Consider the following 19,940-nt stretch of genomic DNA (forward strand, 5'->3'; position numbering starts at 1 on the left):
ATTTTATCCAATTTTAAAAGAGTGGCTTGACTTATAAAACCATTTATACAGTACAAGTCAAAAAACCACTTTGACCTTAGCATACATTTACTCATTCAGGACCAAACCCATTGTCGATATAAACACATCAATGATTTCAAATCACACAATTAACTCTAGAACATAATGATGATAACAAAAAAAAAAAAAAAAAAATTCAAGTGACCTATTTCAGCTCACAAGAAAATGAGGATAACGAAAAATTCAAAAATCTAATTCACATGGTTATCTCTATAACAGAAACATAATAACAAAAAAAGGGGAAAAAAACCCTTCAAATTACCATTTCAGTCACATGCTCATCTCTGTATCAAAATGATTATAACCATTAACCAAAACTTCAAACCATCGGATAATTTTTTTTTTTGATGCTAGGATTAATCACTTGACTACAATCGATAACATAATAATAATGTGCTCTAGACTACAACTAAAATTTTATTCCCTTGATTTTGAAAGAATTGCTTTGATCAACTTCAATCATCATCTTCAATTTTTATGATCGTGGCAGGTTTTTGTTGAGTTTCAGCTACCGATCCAGAGGCCTTCACATAGATCCCAATGTCATGAATACACGTGTTGTAATCACTGTCGTGAAATCCCCCAAACGAACGATTTGGTCCGAAATTATACACAAATGGTAAATAGGAAAACAAATTATCATAGCTTACACTTCCAAAGGGTCCATACTTACATTTGTTGGTACCAAATGTAATTGAAACCAATCTATCACTCCGATACTTGGCAAGCCGACCGGTAACAGAAGTCAAGGACTCCCTTGGGTGATCAAACTTCACCTGTATTTTTCAAATCCCGAAAGTGAAAAACTGTTTTCAGTTCAATGAAAGTTGAAATAGAGATGAGTAGTTTGACGTGGTAGTTGATACTTACGATATCAAATTTCGAACCACAGGGTGTTCCATGGACTTCTGAAGGAAGCAGTTTCCCATCTACAACGTATACAAACTGGATCGAATAGACGACATAGTTGTCAAATGAAATAAAAATTTGGTCGATTTTAGACTTGCCGCGATCGTCCCAAACCGATCCTTGCATTTCTCTGGGACCCAACTTCATCATGGCTCCCATTTGACGGCGATTAAGGTAGTGTTTGTTTTTTGTTTGCAGATCTGCATGACCTTTTTTGTCTGCACCGCGCAGATCACGTGCAGACATTAGTCTTCGCAGACTGTTTGTTTTTTTGAAGACTGCAAACCTAAAAATATCTGTGCGCCCTGTTATTCTAGCCTAAAAAAATATATATATCTTTATTTTTTTAGTTTTTTTTTAATTTATATTTTTTCCAACTTTATTAATGATAAACAATTTGAAAAAAATACAAAACTTTAAAAAAAAACGTATGACAATACAAACATAATATAATATATGCTGCTAAAAATATCACTATGTATCTATTGGCGGGATATATCACAATAAATATTATCTATCCTGCTAAAATTATTGTTTGTTAGGGAGTGAAAATTTGAGGGGTGATGGTTCAAAAGATTAGAGTGTACTGCAGAAATGCTCATGTTTTATGGTTTGGTTCCGAAAATGTTTAATTATTTTATTTTTAACATAAGTATTTAATAGTTAAACTTCTTAAACTTGTACATTGAGCCGGAAGATAACCAAGCTTCACAGTTCGCCACTAAACCATCTCATTTATACTCTTGTTATTTGTTAAGTTTACATTAGGATGGAGGGAATTGTCGTTTTTCCATCCATCCAACCTAGTGTCTACCAATAGCTGCATCAAAAAAAAAAAAAAATCCACTTTATTGCAAAACCATTTCAAAACTTTGTGAATGGTTATCTTTCTATCCCATATTACTTCACACAGTTTTTTTATTAACATAAAAATATAGAAAACTGATTATAGAAAAAGTATAAAACTAATAATGATAATATTTCATTATTAAATGAAAAGTGAAAAAAAAAAATAATAATTAAAATATTTCAATAAACTAGCGCTATCTATATCATTTTCATAAAACTCATTATAGTTTTCGATTATAAGGAACAATATCAGTTATTTCCACTCGTTCTTTTATTATTGGTAGTGTTGTACATGCTTCGTTGATGATGTCAATCGTGTTGACAAACTGTTGTATTGTATATCTTGACAAACTGTTGTATTGTATATCTTCAGACATTGTAATGATGAGTATTTGCCTAATATACAATGCTATTTAACTCTTTTATGTTCCTTGGCTGTAGAAGGTAATAATTAGATTTTCAGTATTATTATTCGTCTTTTTGTATGATGAAAAACTAAAATCAGGAATTATTTCTAAAACTTCCGTATCAACAATACTCAATTGGCCATCAAGGCTCAACAATTCATATTATATTGGCGGTTATCACTCGAATCATTGGATGTACGACAATGTGAATAAAAAAATTTATAAACTTTTTTTTTAAAGTGAAATGATTCTAAATATATTCATAACAAAAATTATACACACCGAAACTAGTCCAAAATACCATGTCGGTCTAAACTAGATTTGGTCATGTCTTTCGGAGTTTTAGGATTTTATCTGCTTTCAATTTAAAAGTTTTAACATAGTCTGTCATTTCCTTCTTATTTTAATGTTTCGCCTTGGTGATAAAGTGTGTGCCACTTTTGCTATTTCTACATCCGCGATTTTGTTCCGCAAAAATGATCCAAAACCTAATGTTTATGTTAAGTATCATAAAATACAAAGATAATTTATACATTTTTTTAACAGGTGATTACTAAAATCGTCCCATTAGTTTGGTCAAAATTACACGTTTGGTCTCTAACTTTTTTTTTTGCACTCAGATCGTCCCTGTTGTTTGATTTTGTTGCATTTTTCATCCCTTTGGTTTGGTCAAAATTGCACGTTTGGTCCCTAACATTATGTATGTAAGGGACGAAAAACGCAACAAAATCAAACTACAAGGACGATCCGAGTGCAAAAAAAAAATTAAAGACCAAACGTGCAATTTTGACCAAACCATATGGACGATTTCAGTAATTTATTCTTTTTTGTTAATTAAATGCTTCCTTTGTTGGGATGATATATAATCTTTTTATCCGTAATACCCATTTTTTAGGCAACATCCACACATTGATAAGGAGCACTTTCAAACGCACTGGTTCTGAATTCAGACTAGTTCGGCATTGGTATAATGCAAATCAATATTACTTCTAAATTTAACAATATGAGAAAATACTAGTCATGTAAAAAAAATTTGGACGTCCTGAAGTTGTTCCTCATATTTCAAATGTTTCAGATTAATTCTTTGTATTCTAGACTCGTAATTCACATTCCGAAATCAAATTAAATATGTAACCTACACTAAAGTAACAATAACGATGCATGCAATATGGTATTCTGGAGATATTACACATATTCCAGAATAGATCCACGCATTCTAAACTACATAAAATCACTTATATACTTAATTGATCAATAACACTAGCTTTGTATTTAAGTTACAAGAATTTTGGAAACACCTTTGTCCGGTATTTTCATATGTCGCCCATATATATATATATATATATATATATATATATATATATATATATATATATATATATATATATATATATATATATATATATATATATATATATATATATATATATATATATATATATATATATATATATATATATATATATATATATATATATAGACACACACATTCAGACTATAATATTAAGCTTGGCCTCGTTTTGCCTTCTCGAGAAGGCTCGTTTCGATGTGAGTGGTTATTTTTCTAAAACAGATTAGATGTGGTTATTATATTCAAAATACATTCCAAATTTGGTTATATTATTTAATTTCCCTTGATTTCTGTTGGCATAATCCAACATCTAATGATTGATTGAATTACATTAGTTCAATAAGAATAACATTGGATGTCCAATGATGATGAATACCCCTATGCAAAACTCAATAAGCATAAGGAATTGATTAAATAAACAAATTAAAGTAACCTTCTAATTAATTTGTGGTAAACGACTGAGTAATCACTTGACTACAAGTGATAAAATTTAATTTCACTACTTTTATTCCATTGGTTTTTAAACAAGCTCTTTCAACTTTGATCATCTTCTTCACTTTTTATCTTGCCATTATCGGCTTCAGATTCAGCAACCGACCCAGTGGCCCTAACATAGATCCCAATGGTGTAGAGCCACGAGTTGTCATCACTTCCATGAAATTCCCGAAACGAACAATTTGGTCCGAAATTATATGCAAATGGTAATGGTACATGGGAACTGTAAACACCATCATATCCGACCCTTCCAAAGGGTCCATACTTACGTACGTTGGTGCCAAATGTAATAGATACCAATCTGCCACACTAATAACCCGCATACTGACCACTTACAGAAGTCAAGTACTCCCTTGGGTGATCAAACTTCACCTGCATTTTCCAATTCCGGAAAGTAACATATGTTTTTCAGTTCAATGAAAGTTAAAGAGAGATGAGTACGTAGATATGGACATGGTAGCTAATACTCATGATATCAAAATATAAACCACTTGGTTTTCCATGGATTTCTGAAGGAATCAGTTTCCCATCTACAACGTATACAAACTGGATCGAATAGACGCCATAGTTTTCATATGAAATTAGAATTCGGTCGATTTTAGACTTGCCACGGTCGTCCCAAATAGATCCTTTCATTTCTTTGGGACCCAACTTCATCATGTTTTCCATTTGACTGCGACTAAAAGATGCTCCAGGTTTGAATTTCAAAACCCTGAAGAATCAGGAATTTATTAGCATTGTTGGACTATAAATTCGGACTAGCTATATATTGTTTGTTAGGGAATGAAAAGTTGAAAGGCTAAGGTATGTAATGTTTTATTGTTTGGTACTCCATGAATGATCCCTTCGGTATGTAATGTTTTATTGTTTGGTACCAAAGGAAAGTTATTTTTATATTTTATCCTTATTTCAGGAGTTTGTTCTGCTTTTCATCACCACATCTTTTATGATCCTGTTAAATTTAAGTTAGGGTGGAGGGAATGTTTCCATCCGTCCATCCCAATGTGCACATCTACTTTTATCTGTTTTCTAAGTTCATCTCAAACTCAAAATGATTAACACATCATCTTTCTATCCCGTATGGTCATCCTTTCCACACTTTATTTTATAAAAAATAAAAATACATAAAGCTAATTTAAAAAATGTAAATAAAAATATTAAGCAAATACCGATAACATTTCATTAGTAAATAAATGTATAAATTACAATGGTCCCTACGGTTTGTGGTAATGTGCACACTTAATCACTAATTTTTTTTTTTACTTGGAATGTTCTTACTATTTAATTTTGTTGGGTCTTTGGTACCTATTATATCCGAAATGATTATATTTCCCTTACTATTTTTTTAAAGCATTTTATTAATTATTAGTTATTTACTTATATTTAAAAAAATAAAAGGGAAATCTTTGATAAAATCTCAATATTTTTGGTCTGTTTATGGTTTAGTTTCAGCATTTACTTTTTGAGAAAAAAAGACCCCAACTATCTTATTTTATGGACAATTTATTATTTTATGTGGGAAAAAAATAAGGGTTGTTTCGTTAATATGGGAAAAATATAAAATAGTTGAGACTTCAAGCTCCTTCTTCTTCTTCTAGGCCTCAAGAACACACAACTCACTCAAAAATGACTCACACACTCAATGAAAGCTCTAGGGTTTCGTGGATTAGGGTTTGGGATTTGGAGGCTAAGAATGAGGTTGATGGGAGGAGAATAAGATGCTTAAAAAGGGTACATAAGACCGAAGTTAGGGTTTCCCAAACCCAGACCAACTCGCCGAGTTAGTCTTCCAACTCATTGCGTAGGTCACTTAACCCGCGACCCAAAATCTGCTCTTACTCGTCGAGTCATCCCCCAGACTCGATGAGTTGCCTTCTTGCCTTGGGTTTTCCTTTCCTTTCTTGGCCTTCTGGATTTTGGGTGTTACAACTCTCCCCCCACTTAAACTAGGCTTCGTCCTCGAAGTCCGCTACGACCAACTACCCCACAACCTCTCACGACGTTCCTATACGATGCATACTCTGTCTGCTCGGTCCAATCTTCGAAGGACCGCTTCTATTGGTATTCCTTCCATTCTTATTGAGCGAAATGCTAATCCTTGAAGGTATCATCTTGAGAACCATCCAATCACCATAAACCTTGAGTCCATCGCACTTACCCAATTGGCAATCCTTCTAGTACTCCCTGAGTACTTATGCTGAACATCCAAGGGGGTTCACCCCTTTTTCCCTATGCGGTCACTGGCCTTCCCAAGGCAACTTTCCATAAGCAACAACCTTCTCTATCTCTGTGTGGGACAACCCTTCGCTGTAACTAAATCTCCAACCACTCCCAGTGCTGTCCCTTCGCTGCTACCCACTGAATGCTTTCACTTATCACGTCTCAGTGTTGAACACCCAACCTAGCGAATGGATCAGATAATCCTTCGAGTAAAAGATTTATCCCCATAACGGTTAGACCCAGACGAGAGCTGCGTAACAGAATCAAATCCTTCCCTTTAAGATTATTTGACCCCACTACGAGGGGCGTAACACCACTCAGTCAACTGGCTGCTCCACGCAAGAATTCTCTTATCCTTGCTCCTGTTCGGAGGTCCAACTGTCTCTTATCCGCTTTCCCAATGAACCGAGATCACCCTGGTCCAAAACACAATCGAACACTCGGATCACTTAGTCTATAATACCCCCATCCAAAAAGGGCTAAATCTCTCTTTCCCCAAGGCCAGAATCCTTAAGATAGCTAATGATCGGGCTACGACCCTGAATAATGAAATGATTCGAAACTGACTGTTACACATACTCAACATATCAATGTATTGCACTATATCAATTCGACCCATTAGTACAGTGATGAAAACTCACCTCTCGATCTAAACAATAACTCATGAGGTCCTAACTCTGAATCTCAGCTCTAACCGTCACCTATCTATTCAAATGACTAATTCTCAAACACCATCCAAAATACCCATTGATCAAACTTGGTAAAGCCATCCAAAATACCCAAAATACCCATTGATCAAACTTGGTAAAAGCCAACCGGGTCAAACCAGTCACAACCTTTACAACCAACAGATATATTTATAATCATTTATGATTAGACATGTATGTATAAACATGTATAATCATATATAATTATATCTCTTTGCCATATAATAATTTAAGATCAAGATCTTTTTTTTTTAACTCATAAATAAACCGTCTCATATATATATATATATATATATATATATATATATATATATATATATATATATATATATATATATATATATATTTTAATCCTTTTGTGTTCATATATTATTACTATATTATTTCCATCATTGATTATTATTTTTTCAATATATCATTATCCAACATAATAATTTTATGAGTAATATATATACATAAATAATGTTGTTTATATCTTTAAAACATATTTTAAAATTAATTTAAATTAATAATTAAGTAAGCAGAAAACATTAAAATTGTTTTAAGAAAATACATGGGTTATAACCTAGTTAACCAACAATTTTTTTTATATACCAATGAAGCATAATACGATTCAAATCGCAGATTTCACGCATGTAACAAAATGATAATAACAAAAAGAAAAAACCAAAAACAATATATGATCTACGATGACAAAAAAAAAACTTTGCATATTACGAAAGTCAATAAGCATATGGGATTTGATTAAAAACCAAGACAAATTAAAGCACTAATTTGCTACTTTTAGTCCATCGGTCTTGATGAAGTACTTTCATCATCTTCACCTTTATCACTTCCAATATCTATTTCAATTTCAGGTTCAGCAATGAATCCAAGGGGCCTAACATAGACCCCAATGGAACACAGACACGACTTGTAAACACTACCATGAAATCCCCCAAACGAAAGCGCAGGTATGAACTTATACACAAACTGCGGATCCGAACTCTTAAGAGTACTTCCAAAGGGTCCGTACCTAGTCTTGTTGGTGCCGAATGTTATCGAATTCAATTTCTTTATGCCATATTGACCACTTAGAGAAGTCAAATACTCCTCTGGGTCATCAAACGTCACCTGAATTTTTCAATTTCCGGGAGTAAAATCTGTAATGATCAGTTCAATGGAAGATATATAAAAGAGAGATGAAGAGATGGACATGCATGCATGTAAGTACTTACGATATCAAATTTCGAACCACAGGGTTTTCCATGGATTTCTGAAGGAAGCGTTTTCCCATTTACAGCATACACAAACTGGATCGAATATACGGTATGTTTTCCATACGAAATTAGAATTTGCATGATTCTAGTCTTGCCACCTTCGTCCCAAGTTGTTCCTTTGATAATATTGGGACCCAACTTCGACATGTTTTCCATTTGACAGCTTGTAAAAGATGCTTCAGGTTCAATTTCGAAACTCTGAAGATTGAGGAAGTTATTAGCATTCTTGAACTATATATAAATGTTGGGGAGCTAACATTATATTAATCCTTAAGAGATTTGTAATTATCTTTGTTTATATTTGTAATTATCTTTTCTATATATAACTAGCTAATTAGGCGAATAACATTCTTATTTTATTGGAATCAGATAATATCAATGGCATCTATATCCATGCATGAAAAATCCGTGTAACTTTTTTTTTTTTTTTTTTATGTTAAATTTATTTTATAGCTATATCTAATTTAATTAATAACTACTTATTTCGTTAGTTTCAATTTTTTCATGATGATATTTTTCATACGTCAACCATTCTGTTCAAGTTAAGCGTAATTTCTAATTTATGTAATCTCTGTTAAATCTAGTTTTGATTTAATCTTATTTTATTAAGAATTGCGATATTACCTCTTAACATTTATCACAATCAGGAATCCTTGATTTAATCTTATTTTATTAAGATTTGCGTCCTCTCTGTGGATCGTTGAATCGAGCATTCCAAAGGGACCAAACTTACGTTTGTTGGTGCCAAAGCCAAATGCAATCGAAGCCAATTCATTCTGATTACGACCACTTACCGAAACCAAATTAAATACTCCTCAGGGTAATTAAATGTCACCTGCATTGTTTCAGTTCTTTTTGTTCATTAAAAAGTAAATGGATATGAGTAGATGGGAATGGTAATAGTAACACTTATGGTATCGAATTTTAAACCAAAGGGTTTTCCATACATTTCTGAAGAAACCCCTTTCTCATCTACAACATATACAAATTGGATTGAATTGACCTCAGAAAACCATGTGAAATCAGAATTTGCGCAATATCAGTATTGCCCTTTTCATCCCAACACGTCCCTTGCGTTCCATAGGGATTCACCTTCACCATGTTTTTCATTTTGACTGTGAGTTAAAGATGCTTCAGGTTTAAATTTTTAAACTCTAAACAATGAGGAAGGTATTAGCAATGTTGATCCATTATAGAAATCATCTCAATCTTTGGCCCTTGAATGACAACAATCAATGGAAAAGCAGTTGACACATGTATGCTGGTGAAAATAACCAATTCATTGTAATATGAGATTTTCATAAAGTTTGTTGTAATATGCTTGGATGGGGACTAAATGGTCAAAATAGTAATCAAGACTATCCTGAATTTATTGATTAATTGGTGGAATTAGAATGACATTATAGACATTTAGTCATTAGACATTCAAATTAGTTCAAGCCTTCATCAAATTAGATTCGTTAATTAATAGGGAAATCAAACTTTTAAACTGGCATATCATACATCACAATTCATGATCTTGCAACAACACCAAATTTGAGCTGAGTCATTATCATTAATAAACAATTTCATGTCAAAAACTTGTGAGATTATATTGGCATTTTAATTGTTTTTTTGGTCAATTGTTTGAAATCAGATCATACTTCATAGGTTTATGTCGATGTCATTATGTGATTTGATTTTAATTGCTTTACTTATCGATTTCAGAACATTTTATTTTCGAACACTGAGATGGATTCACAATTCAGTTTTTGGATTGTTTCCCCTCATGTGCAGTGGTGGAACCAAGAATTTTGATATGGGCGTATAAGCATTGTCAATATATATTATATATAGTTATCTAATATCGAGCATTAAAAAACATGTTATAATCTGTTTAGTTGGGGTACAATAACATGAAAAATATTTAAAAATAATATTATATATAATAATAATAATAATAATAATAATAATAATAATTTTTTAGGGGTACTGTAGTACCCACAATGCCCATCTAGCTCCGCCATTGCTCATATGGGCTTTAGGAGTGGAACAACACTCGCTTCAAAGTTGCCTTATGCAAAGCCGACAAAACAAGAGAAAATGCAAATGGTAATCAATATTTGTTTATAAAAGGTTTTTACATCGAAAGATAGATGTCAAAAGGCTCGAGACCGATTTTAAATGATTTCAAGCTTAATATTAGGCTCATTTATTAAACAAGTTCGAACCTAATCGAGCTTATATATAATATAATTTATTATTCTTTTATATGTTGAAATAAAGCATATTTGAGGAATTATAAATTTAGGATATTAGTAAACAAGCTTCTTAACGATTCTGAACCAAGCTTAAGCTTATTTAGGCTCTGAAAGAAAACTAGCTGTATAATCCTTGGCGAGTTCAAGAGCTCCATACTATAAAGTACAAATCGAGCTCCATATAATTTAAAGGAGCCGAGCCGAGATTAGACAGGTTGGGCTCGACTCAGCTCGGTAGCATCCAAAGAAAATACCATGATCCGCCAGAGTTTATTAACTGGTTAGTTATGTTGATGAACTTTAGAATTTCTTCCAATTTAACTTGAAAAAAAAACATGTAACATGATATTATAATCCACAAAAAGAAAAAATAAGCTCAAGTAATTTAGATTCAAAAGTACATAAATAAAAAATAGATCAAGAAATTTAGAGTTTACAAAATTAGATTAAACACTTAAACTTACTTGACTAATGTGTCAGTCTAATTCCACTAGGCCCGGAGGCGAAAGGCGGCCGAACTTCAGGACAGGAGTGGAGAGACAAAAAAAAAACTTCGTCGGAGTGTGGATCGTGCTCGCCTTGTCTCGTCGTCGTCAATGGTCGAAACTAGAAGAAAAAAGAGGTAAAGGCCATAGACACATAAACATGTGAGTTGAAGATTCGTCTTTTTTCACTTTTGGTTTAAAATTAAGCACCTTTATTGATATATCTTATAAAAACATATTTAACGGTTCAAATTTTGGAATTAAGAAAAAACTGGTCCAATCTAAAAAAGGTTGGTAGGAAAGATAAGAAAATCTACAACAATCTTATGATTTGATAATTTTTTTTTTTAAATGACAATTTCATAAATGTTCCTTATAGTTATCATTTTCTCTTTACAACAGTCCTTATTAAACCATTTTTTGCTTGAATGATCCCTTTAGGGCAAATGTTTGCTAAATTGATATGTTAAATCGAAAGAATTTTAGACAACAATCATATTTATGTATGTTGTGAAACTCTCTTTAAAGATCATTTGTGAAATTTCACCCAATGTCATTTGTGAAATCTTACAAAAGTAAATTAAATCTCGTATTAATTATCATAAATAAAAAAAGACAAAAAATTAAAATATAAAAAATGTAATATTTATATAAATAAAAAATTAAACTTACAAATTTTAATCACCATACAAATATATTTTATTTAATGTATAAAATTTTTTTGTTGTCTAAACTTTATCTAAAATATTCAAACTACAATACATCATCAAATATTTTCATTTTCTATTTTTTATCTAAAAAAATTTGAAGTATCAAAACATAATTCTATTACTTTTTGATTTTAACATGACATGATTTTCAAGATTTATCTTATACAAATATAAAAAAAATACTTTGTTATAAAAATAATAGTATGCTGCTATTTTATTCTAAAAAAATATAAACATGCAGTTTTGAGTTAAAAGTAAAATATGTTTCGATTTAGGTTTCATAACATAAGTACAATAAATTTTATATCAATATAAAATTTTGATATATATATATATATATATATATATATATATATATATATATATATATATATATATATATATATATATGTATATATATTTTAAATTAGTGTTAATAAAATTTGAATATATTCTTTAATAAAGACATAATCTTTTCAATACAAAACTAACTACACTGTTACACATGTTAAAATAATTAATCATAATTAACAGACGTTTTTTAATTTTTCTTTGAAACGTTTGTATTTATTAATAAATAAAATTAAATATTAAAAAAATATATATATCAAAAGTTTATATCGAACCAATATAAACTTTATCTTATATTATGAAATCAAAATCGAAACATATATTTACATTTAACTCAAAACCACATACTTATATTTCTAAAATAAAATAACAACATACTATTACTTTTATAATAACACATCATATTTGTTCATAAAAATAAATATAGTTGTATAAGAAAAACAAAGATAAATCTTGAAAATTTCATCACATAAAACTTATAAAAAATGATGTTTTTATGCTTCAAATTTTGTTAGATAAAATATTGAAAACGAAAATATTTAATAATGTATTGTAGTTTCAATATTTTAGATAAAGTTTAGAAAACAAAAATTATCAATATATTAAATAAAATATATTTGCATGATGATTAAAATTTGTAAGTTTTAATTTTTTTTATTTATATAAAGGTTACAATTTCTGTGAGTACGCACATCATACTCGTGCACTAAGAAGGAACACGGAGGCCACCTAGTACATTGGGCGTACCCCTTGGTATGATGGGCGTACTAGGCTCAGTTTGCAAACCCTAATAATTTTGATGTCCTTATTTGAGGAACATGGTAACCTCATTTCTAGCCACTTATATCAGCCTCCAACCTTTCCTTAACCCTAAATCTTGAGTGTGTGCTTGTGGGTGTCATCCAACTTAAAGATCCAACATCCAACCTTGAATCAGGTGTGACAAAACAGCAGCATGATTAATGTACATGTTATTGGAGATGCACATCTTGGTGAGAGTCTAGTAATTAAAGACGTAATATATGTTCCTGAGTTCCATTTTAATATGATTTCCATTGGGCTTTAATAGCTGACAAAAGTTTATTTGTGGTTTTTCGTTGGAACGTTATTGTAGTTCAAGAGGAACTACCCATCAAGAGGATGATTGGCAGGGGTAATAAGCAAGTTGATCTATATATGTTAGATACGAAGAGTTTACATTCTATCACAATTTCACACAATGTCAATTTAGTTTCATTTGATGTGTGACATAAAAGATTTGGGCATCCTTTGGATGTCATACGTTCTTGTAAAAATGCATAATTGCCACATAAAGATTTGACTTCTGTTTCAAGTACTCCATGTATGGTTTGTCCAAAAGCTAAACAAAGAAAACTACCATTTGTTTCTTTGAATAATCTTTTAGAACATCCATTTGATCTTATACACTTTGACATATGGGGACTATACCATGACCCATCACACCAAGGACATAGATTCTTCGTAACAGTTATTAATCAAACATAAAAGTGATGTGCAAACCATTATTCCCAAGTTCTATAATATGATACTTTCTCAATTCAATGCCAAGATCAAAGCTTTTAGATCAGACAATGCTAAGGAATTACAATTTCATGATATTTTAGCGATAAGGGAATTCTTCACCAATTTTCATGTGTTGAGCGACAACAACAAAATTCTGTTGTTGAAAGGAAGCATCAACGTTTACTTAACAATGCAAGGGCGTTACATTTTCAGTCAAATGTCCCATTACATCTTTGGTCTGAGTGTGTTCTCACAATCACTTTCTTGATCAATAGAACTGTTGGATTAGGTGTCTAAGCCCATAACTATAATTGGGATGTACTTGACCCGATAGTAGCATGGTCCTTTTGGGTTGTCTTCACACTGGTGACTAGACAGTATGACTATTAAGGAGAGAGGCTGATTTATTGTTAAGAATAATAAATTAGGGCATAAATATGATTTATTAATATATTATAAGAATAATATATTAATTAGAAGTCATATTATTAATTAGTATTTAATCAGAAATTAATTTGGAATTAATTTTGGGATTAAAGAAAGTGATTGAAAGTGCAAGAGCGGTTTTCTAATTATTTGATAGTTGAGGCTTTGGGCCATTGGATCACGTTATTAAGCAAGGGCCGAAAATCCCTAGAAGGATCTAGGAATTTTCGTCCAACGCTAAAGGGTAGGAGGTCCATGGACTTGCTTAGGCCCTAAGCTAAGGAATTAGGGTTTCCACCCTAAAACCCTAGCTACCCTCAAGTATAAATAGACCCCCTAGGCTCTAGATTTTGAAAAAACGCCTTGTAGAAATCCTAGTAGAGCCGTTTTTGGAGGAATCTACCCTCTTTCCTCTTTCTAATATTCATCCTTTCACCTAGTGTGTTTGTGAGCCACTAGAGGTACTATATTTGTGGTACTTGTTCTCAAGATCAAATGAATTCAAGAAACTAGTTGTTATTACTACATAGCAACAAAGGTATTTATTCTATTCTTTGATTTGTATTTTTCGAAAATACTAGATGCATGCTAGGTTTCCTTTTGTGTTCATTTGTTGTATTTCTAATAGAGAAAACATAGATCCAAATTAGGATTGCATGCACACATATGATTGTTTGTATAAAACCCATCAAGAAAACTATCCAAGCTCCATGCACATAAGTCACCATTTCAAAAACTTTATAATAAAGCCATTGATTATTCTTCAATTAGAATATTTGGTTGTTTACCATTCACTACAACTCATTCTTTACAACGTACAAAGTTCGATTTAAGAGCAAAAACTTGTATTTTGTTAGTTATCCTTTGGGAATGAAAGCCTACAAACTCCATGACTTGGAAAACAACTCAATTCTTATTTCACGAGATGTGGTATTTCACGAAAACATTTTTCGGTTTCATATTTCTTCGAATAATGAATCTCTTGAGAATTTTCCACTTGTGGTTATTCCACGCATCCCTATCATTGAACCCTTAGACTCATCGCCTCTAATGGTATTTCTATATCAATTTTTTATTCACAACCGTCTATCGACCTTACTTCACATCTTGTCGAACCTGCTATCATACAAACTTCAAATGTACGACAGTCCACACGACCCCACCATCTACCTTCTTATTTTAGGGACTTCCATTGCAACCAGGCATCTCATACAAGAATTGATGACAAACCATACTCTATTTCAAAATACATATCATATGACAATTTATCTTTGCCATATAAAGCATATGTTCTAGCTTTATCATCTCATTTTGAACCTAAATTCTATCATGAATCAGTTTAACATCAAGTATGGAGAGATATAATGAAAGTTGAACTTAATGCTATGGAAGCCAATCTTACATGGAGTGTAGTTCCTTTACCTCCAGATAAACATAGTATATGATGTAGATGGATTTACAAGATTAAACAAACAACTAATGGCACTGTGGATCATTATAAAGCTAGGTTGGTTGCTAAGGGTTTCACCCAACAAGAAGGGGATGATTTTATAGACACTTATTCTCCCGTGGCCAAACTTGTTGCTATCAAAGTTCTCCTAACACTTACTGCTCAACGTTTTTGGCCTTTGATGCAACTAGATGTCAATAATGCACTCTTTAATGGAGATCTTGATGAAGAGGTTTATATGGATATTTCCATGGGATATCTCACTAAGGGGAGAAACAATCTAAGCCTAAACTTGTACGCAAGTTACATAAATCAATATATGGCTTATAACAAGAATCCAGACAATGGTATACCAAATTTTCTTCCTTTATTCTAACAGAAGGGTTTTCTCAGTCCAAAGCACTTGTTTTACAAAGGTACAAGCTCTACTTACATTGCACTACTTGTCTATGCTGATGACATTGTCATCACAGGTGCCTTTCTTTCGGAAAGCAAGACTTAGTACTCATTTTAAGCTTCAAGATCTAAGCTCATTGAAAGATTTTCTTAGTCTTGAAATAGCAGGTTCTAATACTATAATCTTTGTAAGTCTAAGACATTACACTCTTCAACTTCTTGAAGATGCAGGTCTTCTTGCTGCCAAACCAAAATCATGCCCAATGGATCCATGATTGCGATTGGCACATCATGAAGGAGAGATTCTTGTTGATCCATCTCCTTTTCGTAGGCATATTGGAAGATTAATATATTGAGCTATCACACGACCCGATATTACTTTTTCAGTTCAAAATCTTAGACAATTCATGAGTGCTCCTCATGTTAATCACATGCAAGCTACTACGTATTTGCTGAAGTATCTCAAAAATAGTCCAGGTCAAGGAATAATTTTATCTTCAAAATCTCCTCTACAACTTAAAGCCTTTGTGAAGTGGGAAGAGTTATTGATTCATCACTTCGGTTACTTTTTCTGATTCTGATTGGGCCACATGCCAGGATATTAGAAGGTCCATCACCAACTACTATGTTTTTCTCGAGGATTCCCTTGTATCTTGGCGTTCCAAGAATCAACCCATTGTCTCTAGATCATCCACTAAGGCGGAATATAGAGCAATGGCCTCTTCTACATGTGAACTTGTATGGCTTAAGCAATTACCTCATGATTTTGATATTACACATGATACTCCTGCACTTTTTTTTATTCCTGTGATAATACTTCTGCTATTCGCCTATCAACTATTCCAACATTTCATGAGCAAACCAAACATATTGAGGTTGATTGTCATTATATACATGACAAGGTGTTGGATAACATCGTCAAAGTTATGCCAATTCGTACTCACCTTCAACTAGGGGACATGTCTATAAAACCCTTACCACAATAAAAAATACTAACATTAATGTCCAAGCTGGCTCTCAAGGATATTTTTGGTCGCTCATCTTGTGGAGGAGTTTTACCCTTAGTTACTTAGTCCATATGTTAATATATGTGAGAATTAGAATTAGAATAGAACTAGAAGTTTGTTAGACTTTCTTTATTAGTCTAACTAGTTATCACTTGGTTACTTAGTCAATATGTCAAATGTATTTATCTATAAGTAGCATGTAATGCTTTCTGATTAATTCAATTAGAGATTTCAATTTCTCAATTTCTCAATTTGGTCTTCCTCACCTTTTATCCAAGTCTAACTTTCACAGACTTGTGTCATGTAATATAGGGTTTAGGGAAGGTATGGCATATAGCTATATTAAAGTTGCAAAAATAGTTTTAGACCTTACCTAAATCACAATCAGAAAAAAAAAAAAAAAAAAAAAACTTCGCATATTAAGAAACTCAATAAGCATACGGAATTGATTAAAAAACAAGAGAAAGTGAAAGTAATGACTCAATGCAATTATTAATAAAACTCTAAAACCAATTTGCTACTTTTAGCCCATCCATCATGAACAAATAGTACTTTGATCATGCATCTTCATCACCTTTATCAGCATTCAATCCAAGGGGCCTAACATAGACCCCAATGGAACACAGACACGACTTGTAAACACTACCATGAAATCCCCCAAACGAAAACGCAGGCATGAACTTATACACAAACTGCGGATCCGAACTCCTAAGAGTACTTCCGTAGGGTCCATACGTACTCTTGTTGGTGCCAAATGTAATTGAACTCAATTTCTTTTTTCCATATTGACCACTTACACAAGTCAAATACTCCCCTTTTTGCTCATCAAACATCACCTGCAATTTTCAATTTCCGAAAGTAAAAACAGAATTCCGTTCAATGAAAGAAAAGTTAAAAGAGAGATGAGTATATAATATGGACATGGTAATTAATAATTAATTAATACTTACAATATCAAATTTTGAACCATAGGGTTTTCCATGAATTGCTGAAGGACGCATTACCCCATTTACAGCATACACAAACTGGATCGAATAGACCGTATTTTTTCCATATGAAATTAGAATTTGCATGAGGTTACTCTTGCCACCTTCATCCCATGTTGTTCCTTTCATTTTTTTGGGACCCAACTTCAAAGTTTGTTCCATTTGACAGCTTGTAAAAGATGCTCGAGGTTCAATTTCAAAACCCTGAAGAACGCATGGGGAAGTTATTAGCATTCATATATGTAACTTTCGGTCCAAGTTTTTTATTTCGTTAAATTGGCGAATCATAATCATTGGGTCAACGCAAGATAGTAACCGAATCACAAAATACAAAAGACGTATATAAAATCCAAATCGTAGTGGATGTTTAATGGAACCTAAGAAATTCTTCAACCAAAATTAGAAATCGAAGTTGCTAGAAAATGAAACCACCGGTGTAATACATAATCTAGCCATCCAGGGTATTCAAATGTCATCGAATCCAACTCCATTAAACACACATGAAACAAGAGCAGTGTTTGGATTATAAGAACCAAAATAAAATGGATTGGAAATATCGATTGTGGCAGATTGAGGGGATGAATTGCTGGATGCAGACATGATTCCGATTTCCGAAGATGAAACAAAGAGAAAATCAACAAAAAAAGACGAACAAGATGAATGATTGTGGAAGAATGGATCTCTAGACTTATACCATATTAGATTTGAAACTAATGAAGAATTAAAAAAGAAACTTTTCTTCTCATTACATTGAAATGAAAAACAGAGCATAAGTTCAAAGCAACAGAAATACCTTTCATGGTGATAACTAACTTTGTGGTCATGGTGATATACTTATGATATACAAACTGGATTGAAAACACATCACATGAGAAGGACTATGTGATGTCTTTCGAGTCCAGTTTCTTTAGATTTACGGATTAAATAAAAACTATGAAATTTGAATTTGTCAGCTTTTGCCCTTTTCATCCCAAATAGTCCCTTTCATTTCTTTAGGACTCAACTTCACCATATTTTCCATTGTTGAACTATTAGAGAAGTCACTTCGTGAACAATGTTGATTCCCAGCCGTTGATTAAAAGGCGAAATGACAAAGCCGTTGACAAATGTATTAAGTTGATTCTTGAAAATAACTAAGTCATTGCCATATGAAATTTTCAATAGTTTATTAGATTTAGAAATTTATACATTTTCTTAGACTAAATACATTATGATCTGCCGATTTCTATACTCAAATTAGACAGCTGTTAATGAATTTGTGGATCTGGATCATCAAATTATTATTATAATAATAAGAAGAAGAAGAACTGTAGTTCAAGTAATGTAGATTCATAATCGCGTAGTAATACATAACAAAAACAACGTCAATTACTGTAAAGTTTGAAATTTTGAATTTTAATAATCAGGTTAAAGCACTTATAAACTTACTTGACTAAAATGTTGAATTGCACTGGGCAATCACGACGAGAGTGCGAGATAAAGAGTTCAGACGGATGCGAATAGTGATAGCCTCTTCAAGCTGGATAGAAAATAAGAGGCGACTTAGCGACGTGAGAGTTGACTTGAGAGAATAAGTCTAAAACTGGAAGAAACTCACAAATTCCCAACTTAATTAATTCATTAAAACAGGAATCAGATTGTTAAACATTATACGAATACATGAAAACTGAAAATCTTGCTACAAGAACAATCAGTCTCTCAAGTCTCAATTTTATAGAATACAAGTAAACGGCTTACAGAGAGAAAATGAGAGATCTACACCTAACCTCTGTGGGTATTGTTCTCTGAAACCATACGGAAGTCTTTTTATATACAGCTACACAAAATATCTCTATTTACCAGAAGCCCCAATATTAATTGAAATGTTGCACTTTCTATCCATTTTATTAGTACCTGCATAGTAACAAAATAAATAATAAAAGCCAACTATAACAAACTATTGAATGTTTTATGTTAAGTTTGTAATAATAAAAAACATCATTTCTCAACACCAACTCTCAAACTTAATATATTATCATCATGTTTTAAAAGAGATTCTAATAAGCCAAGTCGATTTGTTAAAAAATTATGTTGAGTGTAAATCAAAGATTTTGTAAAGATATCTACATTTTGAAAAGTTGAACTAATTT

The 19,940-nt window shown here is 32.0% G+C and overlaps 3 protein-coding genes across 6 annotated transcripts; all 3 read right to left on the minus strand.

The window, feature by feature from the left end:
• Positions 1–515: 515 nt before the first annotated feature.
• LOC145002339 (protein RESTRICTED TEV MOVEMENT 1-like) lies at positions 516–1,119 on the minus strand. Its single transcript, XM_078961631.1, has 2 exons — positions 931–1,119; positions 516–836 (listed from the first exon to the last, which is right to left on the minus strand). The coding sequence occupies exons 1-2, from the start codon at positions 1,117–1,119 to the stop codon at positions 516–518; spliced, it is 510 nt and encodes a 169-aa protein (XP_078817757.1).
• Positions 1,120–7,781: 6,662 nt separating this feature from the next.
• Positions 7,782–8,404, minus strand: LOC145002340 (inactive protein RESTRICTED TEV MOVEMENT 1-like). Its single transcript, XM_078961632.1, has 2 exons — positions 8,216–8,404; positions 7,782–8,111 (listed from the first exon to the last, which is right to left on the minus strand). The coding sequence occupies exons 1-2, from the start codon at positions 8,402–8,404 to the stop codon at positions 7,782–7,784; spliced, it is 519 nt and encodes a 172-aa protein (XP_078817758.1).
• An 8,840-nt stretch (positions 8,405–17,244) lies between these two features.
• Positions 17,245–19,585, minus strand: LOC145003446 (inactive protein RESTRICTED TEV MOVEMENT 1-like). 4 transcript variants are annotated; one of them, XM_078962572.1, is made up of 4 exons: positions 19,549–19,585; positions 19,240–19,330; positions 17,776–18,015; positions 17,245–17,661 (listed from the first exon to the last, which is right to left on the minus strand). In XM_078962572.1, exons 3-4 carry the CDS (start codon positions 17,971–17,973, stop codon positions 17,383–17,385), a joined length of 477 nt encoding a protein of 158 aa, XP_078818698.1. In that variant the 5' UTR covers positions 17,974–18,015; positions 19,240–19,330; positions 19,549–19,585; the 3' UTR covers positions 17,245–17,382. The 4 variants fall into 4 exon arrangements, with proteins under 4 accessions (XP_078818698.1, XP_078818699.1, XP_078818700.1 ...); XM_078962573.1 differs by lacking the exon at positions 19,549–19,585 and adding an exon at positions 19,409–19,540; XM_078962574.1 differs by lacking the exon at positions 19,240–19,330 and having other exon boundaries at positions 19,549–19,582.
• Between the last annotated feature and the right edge of the window lie 355 nt (positions 19,586–19,940).

This window comes from Lactuca saligna, chromosome 6, assembly GCF_052625555.1.
Source record: "Lactuca saligna cultivar CGN05327 chromosome 6, ASM5262555v1, whole genome shotgun sequence".
In the NCBI taxonomy this organism is placed as follows: Eukaryota; Viridiplantae; Streptophyta; class Magnoliopsida; order Asterales; family Asteraceae; genus Lactuca; species Lactuca saligna.